Genomic DNA, 10,032 nt, shown 5'->3' on the forward strand with positions numbered 1-10,032 from the left:
TCTTACACTAAGGATTTGGAATTATGAAATGAGCATTATTGAAATGTTTTCAATTGATCTATTTCACAAAGTAAGGATCATGGGTAAACATAGTGTGCATGTTTGGAGCATGAGATAACTATTGTTTTAATTCAAGTGTTAAGTTGATTAATCGAAACACTATACAATAAATGATGTATAATCAATATGGCGATTACATAATAAAGTGTTTTATCTATACTCAAAAGTTTTGAGACCATATTGGATTAGATTATTCTTGTGTTTCACTTTGCATGTTTTGACTTCCCAAATAATATGATTATTCAAACATCCATAGTTAATCATACTTTGGAAGTAGGTAATGAGGTAAGACATAGCAATGTTTTGCTGCAGTGTGATTTGATGAGTAAATAGAACAAGCATATGAGTTGAATTTTATCCGTTCCTTTTACCCTAAGAGGGATAAAAGAGATATATGTGAGTCCCTCGATGATTTAGTGATGACAATCCTAAGCGCTTGGCCAAGCCTGTGCTGATTTAATTTGTTCAATTAGTCGGTCGTCATAAATCGAAATTGGGAAACAACACATGGACAGAGAGAATGATTATAATCCATGTCTCATGTCCATACGATATCTAGAATGGAGGAATATATGATCCCTTATCTAATGGACGCATTATTGATAAGAGTTGACAACGGCTTTTGATAGCTACGATTGCTAATCGGATTTTGGAGTCATACTTGCAATAATAGTTATTAGACTTATCCAAGTGGGAGATTGTTGGATTAGGTGTCTAAGCCCATAACTATAATTGGTATGTACTTGAACCGAGAGTAGCATGGTCCTTTTGGGTTGCATTCACCAGGGCAATTTGATAGGATGGATATTTGAGAAATAGGTTATTTATGATTTATTAATATATTATAAGTATAATATATTAATTGAGAAATCATATTATTTAATTAATTTTGATCAAGAATTAGTTTGGATAATTTTTGTTGCATGTATAACTAGAAAAAACTTAGATCCAAAGCATTAGGGTTGTATGTGCACCATAGGAGTGTTATAGTACATAAAACCCAACATCATACTCGGTCCGCAACCTCCCGGTTGGATTACCCTGGCCCACAACCTCTCGGTTGGATTGCCATACATATCACATATTGGATCCACATCCTCCCAGTTGGATTACCCTCACCCATAATCTCCCAGTTGGATTGCATCGGGTTTGTTGACTGGTAGCACAAAGCAGTACAATCTCAACCCAACCACACTATGTCCACATATGCATCAAATAAACATATAACCAGTCAACAGACAACCAGGCAACTTTACAGATCACTACCACAAATCACTACAGGATAACAACATCCTATATACCATGATACATAACCAAGTGGGTCGGCATTGGTGCCTTCGACCCACAATATAGCGAGGAAAACTCACATCTCAGTAAGAAAAGATCGTTAAACAGGACACTGCTCTGAATATCAGCTCTACCAATCATCTATTCATTGGAACATGACCAAAATTAACTCATAATCAAAATACCCATAAGTCAAACTTGGTCAAAAACATGTCAATGTCAAAAAGTCAAAAGTCAATCTGAGTCAACTCAGCCTTAGCTTGTACGCTTAGTGTACTTGATCCTTGACCAGAAATGAGGTCTTTGACCTCGTACGCACAGTATACCTAGGGTACACCCAACGTACTTAGTTGTGTCCTTCCCTTCTATTAAGAGCTTAATTCCTTAAGCTCTTTCGTCCAAATTCCAGATTTAGTCATCAAATGTTGTTCTTAACCATAAAGTTTCCAACTTTATGGTCTTTCATGGGTATTAAGTGCTCAATACCAAAAACCCTAACTTCTAAACTAATTAAGACATCCTAGCTCATGCATGGAAGGGAACTAACGACCAATATTACATTGTTATGATTCTTAATGGCCCTATAATGGATAAAGTTTCTAACTTTATCCATTAGAATGGTCCCAACAACCAAGATCTAGTCTTTAAGTCTCAAAGGGACCAAAAGTGCATCTTTTATAACTTAATCCATTAAGTACAAGTTTCCAACCTTCATATATGAATCAATATGATGTTTAGACGGATAAAGTTTCCAACTTTATCCATAACAAGGTCACACACTTTCAAGATCTAAACTTTATGTACTAAAATGACCAAAAGCTCATAACACCCAAAATTGACTAGATCTAACAAATGCATCTTCAAGATTCAAGCTTTATATCTCCAGAAGAAAGATCAAGGTGAACAAGATCTGGATCTACAAACTCCAATGCAACCAACAATTCTCTAATGAGCTCCTTTTTCTCCAAGATGCATCAAGAACATTAAAAAGCACTTAAAAACACCTTCTTTTTGCTCACACGGCTCAAAATAGGGTTAGGATTTCAAGGAAGAACGTTGAAGTGTTGAAGGCTGAGAATGGAAGGGGTTTGAGGGAGTTATGGAGCTTAAATAGGGCTCAAAACCCTAAAATTAGGGTTTGGCATTTGATCGTGTACGCCCAACCTACTAGGTTGGGCCTCAGCGATTGGTCTTGTCTAGTACGCCCAACATACACCCCCGTATGCCCAACGTACGTGGCTTAACCCAAACTGTCCTAACTTCAAACGGTCATAACTTCTTCATTTTAACTCCGATTTCGACGATCTTTATATCCACATAAAGGTTTGGAAGAGCCCCATAGTATTATATAAATATTCTGGACTAAAAACGTATCGAACAAAAATCCATATTTCATGCAAGAACCCGACCTATGACTTTCCCCTTTTTACCCTTGGCCCAAAACACAATTCAAGGGTTAAATCTTTTAACTATCATTACCTCCTTCCACAAGTACTAAACTTTTCCTCTTTAAGGACCAAAGCCTTACACAATCGACTTCCAGCCCATGGCCTATAAATGGTAGGAAACAAGATGTTATAATCCCCCCCAGTTAAATTAGATTCCATCCTCGAAATCAACTTTCGCTTCCACTTCATGATGCAACCCCTCACATCAACCAAACTAACCAAAAACCAACAAATTTGATCGACTCTAAACCTCATTTGCCATTGGCCGTCATGCTAACCTGCACATAAGTGCACCATCGCGACGAGAACCAACTGGCCACATACAAAACTAGGCTACACTCCTACTCAGCTCCGACAACCCTGCTTAGCTATCTACTGAAAACACACATGCTTACCCCCGATCCGCTAACCGACAACAAAACTCGGGCTTACACCCGATCCACTGACTGATAACAACACTCGGGCTTTCCCCTGATCCAGTAACTGATAACAACACTCGGGCTTACCCCCGATCCACTAACCGAATACAACACTTGGGTTTACCCCCCGATCCACTAACTGAAAACAATATAATACTTGATATACATACCAACTTGCACAATATTACTTGATCCCAACCACTGATAACCATATACCCGAGAGGCTCTAATTCCACACAACATCCACAAACTCCATCACACATGCAATTTAGAGCAAAGATAATTACTCCATTCATAATGCAAAATCAATTAGAACAAAACTAAATAGGAAAATTCCATTCAACTGATCATCCAATATTATAACTAAACTTTGAAACATAAATCAACCCACTGCTCCCACAAGCATAATGATGGTCGATCCAAGAATTTCACGTTGCATCCAAATCTCGTATAAGCTCAGACTTACCTCCACCCGACAAACCATTCGAGACCTTCAAAATGAACTTCATGAATTGAGATTCCATAACCCAAGCCCAACCTCGATCACACTCTTCTGTCACGCACACCTCCGTTCATAGTACAGGCGGCTACCAAAGAAAAATTTAGGCAAAAATATGGGCGTAGACAACTAGATAATGAGATAGGCGGTTACACTCTTGTTCCAATTTAAGGAATACAAACAAATTAAAAACCATGCCAATAACTCAAACCAAGTGATCTCATGCTACCTTATATAAAATACACATGTCCCCAAGGGAAACACATGACCAACGTTTAGGTTAGTTTTGGTACAAGAATCACTTCCAAAAAGGATGGACTTCGGACTTTATGGAATAAGTGCTTATTGGTTAAGATCTTGCATTGTTAATCCTTTCGGGACTTAGAGATTTGGGTTTTGGACCTTTTGGGTGGTCCTAATAGATAAAGTTAGAAACTTTATCCTTCTAGATCACATTTTAGACCAGATCTGAGCTTTGGAGCTTTTGAAATATAAGAAAACAACTTAATGCATTAAGTTGTTGGAACCCCCAGCTATCACGGCGTGGTCCTAGGCCACCATGACATGGATGCTAAGATTTTCCCGACCGTTTCGTCGTATGCGGCCACGATGTGGCCAAGGAAGACCACGTCGTGGTGGTCGCTATAGTTAACATTAGCTGTTGACTTTGACCGTTGACTGTGAGGGTTGACTTTTCGCACGTCGACTTTTGTTCAGCTGATAATAGGTAGATTAAGGTCTTGCCTTGTGTGATTATCTAGGTGGCGTTTAGCACATGTTGTGGGATTTTGAGAGCGTGTTGACTTTTGAGCTGCTTTGCGAGGTGAGTTTTCCGTCATTGTACTCCTTTGTCGAATGAACCAATGCCGACCTAATGGATTATGTTTGTAGAATGACAGTAGTCTTTGTGGCACTTATTATTATGCTTGCATGTGCTTGTTGTCTTCATGAATCTCGCTGATACGATTCTAAGCTTAGCTGTAGGGGTAAAATAGAACCGATACCAGTTGAAAGATACCGAAGGGGGTGAAATAGACCCATTACCAATTGAAAGATACCGAAGGGGTGAAATAGACCCGATTATGTTTTGACTGTTATGTATGTATGTATGGTATGAGGTATTTTAGGGAAGCTCACTAAGCTTTGTACTTGTAGTTTTCAATTTGTGTTTTAGATACTTCCAACTCGAAAGGGAAGGGTCGAGCCTGAAAGGCACCGCATCTGCCTATGTTTTCCGCATTATGAGATTTTAGGATTATATACTCTGATGATATTTTTACTGTGATACATTTTGATTGATTTGACATGATTACGACGTGTTAAAGAATGGTTTAAAAACCAAATTTTAATTTGCATTTTTTGGATGTTATAGATGGATATGAGGAAGGATGACGACGACGATAGAGGTGTTGATTGTGTGAAGAAAATAGAAAGTGTGTATAGGGTTTATTAATTTATTTCCAATTAATTTCCACTTTTTTAGGTTTAAAGTTTGACTCGATTGAAAATATCCATTATCTCCGTCAACCATTTTATGTATGTGATTGATTCAATGTACAACAGTGCATAATATATATATATATATATATATATATATATATATATATATATATATATATATATATACTTATTGAAAAAAAGTTTATAAGGTTATGACCATGGGTGTCGAGTTTCACTTCAGATTTCTCTCTTACTTGCCGCAACCTTCACCTTTGTCAAGTTTTTCCAATGAGAAAGAAAAGACAAGAATGCGTCAAAAAGGACATAAAAACTCGGCATACGGAGCACCACCTGATGTGGTGTTTGCCGAGCCACATGGGCTTTATAGAGTTTCTATGTCTAGATACTCTCAAGTCTAAGATTAACCAAATAAATAAGTTTATATTTTTTTGACGCAATTTTGCGGAAATAATTTTGGTTGAAGGCTTGAATCCAACAATAGTCGTAAAAAAATTACCAAATTAAAAGAAAAATGTTTAAGGAGCCATAGACAAGATATATTATGACCGAAATAGAATTCGGATAATAGTTGCTTATATTATTTCCAACTTTTCCTTTTCTTTTTTATAATTGTTAACAATTTAAATGATTTTTGTGCTTAACTTTTTTAAAATATTTAATAATTTTGACTAAATTAAAAGTACTTATTACAGTATTACCTTTATAAAAAAAATCAAACAAGCTTTATACCATATTACACCGAACACGCCTCCCACCTTCGGTCTTCTCTCAAAAAGCCCACCCCATAAACTCAACAAGTATACAAGAACACACACTCACCCAAATCCCAAAATCTCTCTTTTTCAACCTTCAGTCACCCCATCTGTAAAGTTTCACACTTTCACATGCTCTCCATCTTCATCCCTGTGAATCTTTATCTTCAGGCTGGACACCAACTTTCAAACCCTAACATGCTTTCATAATGCCATCCGAAGCCAACGGATTTCAATCTTTCAACATCAACCAAAATATTATAAAGAAACAGTGTGTTTTAGTTTGTAATGGGTCGAGATGATGCTCATCCAATGGGTTTCTTGCCACCAACCGAAGCTCCGTCATTGTACTCGCAAGAACAAAGAGATGATCATTGGAGACATTTTGATAAATCTGTAAATGCAATCTCTTTTGGGTTTGTTGCCACTGCCATCTTGATCTCCATGTTTCTTGTTATGGCCATTTTTGAGAGGTTTCTCAGAACCACGTCGCCGGTGCTGTCTCCCGGCGGTGGCGGTGCTCGTGGCCGGAATGCTGCCGGAGATGTTGGTTCTCAGATGGGTTTCAATTCAAAACTTGCTAACTCCTCCTTCAAGGTCAGTTCACTTTATAAACGTTCGAAGTAGAATTTTCTTCAAGTTTTGCAAAGTTCTTGAAACAAAATACCAGAGAAATTTGCATACAAAATTGAATATTTCTTATTTCTTGAACTTGTGGTTGAATTTAATTCTGTGTTTTTTTTGGAAATCTGAAACATGTGATGAACTTGATTTTCCGTTTGTTTGTGCATTTTCTGAATTCTTTAACTTTTATAAAGTTTCAAGATTTAATACTAGTACTCTTTACTTGAGAAAACAAATAAAGCTCTTTTTTGCGCGTTTATCTATTTTTACAAAGATATATATCACATTATTTTGTTTTAAATCAAACAAAATTTTGTCAATCTTGCATTTAGCAAAGATCTTTATAATACCTTTAGAAAATTGCATTTGCAATGGTAATTTGATAAGATATATATAAGTTTGTTCGATTATTTGTGAAATGTCTAGAATGAAAGATATTTGTTCGTACAAAATTCATTCTTTTTGTGGGGTTTTTGGAGCTTTTTTTGAAAAGTTTATGTTGTTCCTTTTGATTTGCTTCTTTAAGGCAACAACAAAATTTTCTTTTATGATTTAATTTGTGGTGGGAAAAAAAGGAGTATATGTTTGATCGAGAGAACATGTCATGGCCCTCTTTGTTAAGACAAGGCCATGCTTGTACATGCCTTTTTTGTCTCTCTTGTGTATCGCAACTCTCAAATTATGGGCCCTTGGTTGTTTAACTCTTCTTATTTATTTTTCCTCATTTATTACAGAACATTACAATTACACTCATTTCTATTTCTATATATATAATCACACAAATTGTATATATATACTTTAAAACATATATCTGAGTGTGTGGTTATGCTATTTTAAAGAAACCTATAAGTAAATAGTTTTATGGGCATTTAAGCTATATATTGAAGAGACCTCATTTCTTTTGTTTTTCTAATTAGTCGTTTTCTCAGTGAAAAAAGTTGTATATAGGTTATTAATTTTTTTCCCTTTTGAATTCACTATAGTACGAGGCTTTTTAAGAACCCTTTCATAGTTAATTCTTCCTGTACTTTCAGAAGACTTTCAAGAACCATCTTTAAAGCTTATTTATTTTTGTTACATCAGTTAAAGTTATCTTTCTATCTAGGTGAATTTGTCATCGGTGTCATTTTGATCGGTTTGATAAATGCATTTTAAATATATTTTTCTATAAAAATATTAATTTTTCTTTTGTATATTTAATATTTATACATTAATAAAAAATAATAAAGATACAAATATAAAACATAATTATGATAGATAAAATAAAAATATTGTTAAGAATAACGGATTACGTGTAATACTATAAGAAATATATAAATAGGTAACAAATATATAAATGGCTGATGAATATTAAGTGTTAGAAAAATAATAATAAAAATATATCACCCACTCCATTGGTAATAATAATAAGTTACAAATATGCTCTAACTAAAGAGTTTAGTATTGTATACTTTTTCCAAAATTATAGAAAAGTGACAAAAGTTATTAATATTATATAACTTTTTGTCATTTTCTTGAGGTCCACTTGGATAGTGGCTACTCTCCTATAAACTTTAGAAGATGGTTAATACTTGATGTGATAGGGATATGGTTTTATAGAATGCCCACAAGACAAAACAAGAGGGTGAGGGGAGTGGAAGGGTGATGTTTGAATTTATTGGGGCATTTTTGGGTTTCTTTAATTCTATAAGGAAGCATGTGCATGTTCCTTGTTATACTATTTTCTTGATTTTGATAGTTGCATGATGACCCCATAATTATCCAACAAATTGTTAGCTGGTTTCTAGGCCCCAACTCTCTTTTGGCTTCATGGAGTTGTGCTATATTTGGTTGGCAAGATTAGGATAGGAACATGACATGCTTCCGTGGGGCTTATCTCCTCTAATACTTAACACATATATGACAAAATAAGACTATCTCACATAACAAATAACAAATAACATAATTGATAATAGATAACAAATAACAAATAACATAACAAATAGATAATAATCGATAACAAATAACAAAGATGAAGTTATCTCCTCTAATAAGACATATGACAAAACATAACAAATACTAACATAAGTAATTATTTTGGATATTATTATATATAGATAGACAACACGTAATTAAAAAAAAAAAAAAACAAACTCACCAAAAATGGCATGTAGGCTACATGGATGAATCTTTCGAGTCATCTTAATTGTACTTAACGAGTATTTTAAGTCTTCGAGGCATACAACTTACTACGCACTTATGTATTATAAAAATGAATACATTTGTCCTATTGAAACATGTTATATTATTACCCAATTATTAATTTGTCGGGATCCGATTAATCCAACATTTACCCGTATTTTGGGGAATCGAATGAATCAAGACATTGTTTTGTCATATATTTTCAACATTTTTGTATCTATCCTCGTAAAATATTCTTTCATATTTCCTCAATCTTTGTGCATGACTACCAAATTATTTGTCGTTTTCAACCTTATTATGCGCTAAACCAACCTATTACATACATTAATCATCGAAAATATAATTTATTTTTCCAAAACTACAAAGATTAATCTATCTTAAAATATGTCGATAAGTTGCTTACCATCAATTAAACAAATATTCGGGTTAATTACCCATGAATTGATTATTATAGAATAAATACATTCATGCACATATAACTTGTAATACTGAAAGGTACAAGTCATTTTAGCATTATTCTTATAATTTAAAGTTTTTTTAGTTAAACTATCATTTATCTATTAAAATCAGTTATATGTATATTTGATATACATAGCGTATGATGTAATGATGACATATGTATATCAATTAGTATATATTAAAGTCCTTAATATTTATTGTTTATTCATTTTAGATATCTGAAAATGCAAGAGAGGTTTCGGTGTTGATGCCAGGCGAACATGTTCCAACGTTCATAGCTCAACCAGTGCCGTGTCCTTCAGGGCGTATTCCATGGTCGCCGGACCCACATGTCATGTATCCGAAGCTCACTTCAAGCTCAAATTTTCAATCAAATTGCTAAAATTCCCATTTTACCCTTGTCTTCTTTTTAAGATACATTGCTAGAATTTGAAGAGTGCATGGCTTGATTCTCCATCCATGGCTCATGAGTTAATAGAGTATAACCCTAATATTCATGGGTTTGTTTTTGTAAATATTGTTAGTTGTGAAATTACGAAAATGACCTTGGACTATGTGCTAATATTTGTTTTTGACTTGCGTTGACGGTTCTTAAACGGAAATACACTTTTACGTTTTCGATTCTTATGTTGTTTCTTTGGTTTTAAGTCTTAACTGTATTTAAAGTCGATTAAAAATAGATTGTTTAATTTGAAATAGTTTAAGTTTAATCGGCATTGTAATGGGCTAATTGCTAAAGGCTCGTATTGTACTGGTGTATATGCCATTCTAGAAGTTCTAATGTTTTATCATCAATGGGCTTTAACGTTCGTTATTTTCTCCTCTTGTTTGTATTTTTTGTG

General features: G+C 34.4%; 1 protein-coding gene across 1 annotated transcript; it reads left to right on the forward strand.

The window, feature by feature from the left end:
• Window positions 1–5,900: 5,900 nt before the first annotated feature.
• LOC145102071 (uncharacterized) lies at window positions 5,901–9,817 on the forward strand. Its single transcript, XM_079039410.1, has 2 exons — window positions 5,901–6,523; window positions 9,405–9,817. Exons 1-2 carry the CDS (start codon window positions 6,215–6,217, stop codon window positions 9,570–9,572), a joined length of 477 nt encoding a protein of 158 aa, XP_078895536.1. The 5' UTR covers window positions 5,901–6,214; the 3' UTR covers window positions 9,573–9,817.
• Window positions 9,818–10,032: the final 215 nt, after the last annotated feature.

This window comes from Lactuca serriola, chromosome 4 (assembly GCF_051521515.1).
Source record: "Lactuca serriola cultivar US96UC23 chromosome 4, Lser_US96UC23_V15, whole genome shotgun sequence".
Taxonomy (NCBI): domain Eukaryota; kingdom Viridiplantae; phylum Streptophyta; class Magnoliopsida; order Asterales; family Asteraceae; genus Lactuca; species Lactuca serriola.

Coding starts and splice junctions, on each gene's coding strand:
- LOC145102071 (XM_079039410.1), top strand. CDS start 6,215: ATGGGTCGAGATGATGCTCATCCAATGGGTTTCTTGCCACCAACCGAA. Junction 6,524..9,404: donor TTGCTAACTCCTCCTTCAAG/GTCAGTTCACTT, acceptor TATTCATTTTAG/ATATCTGAAAATGCAAGAGA.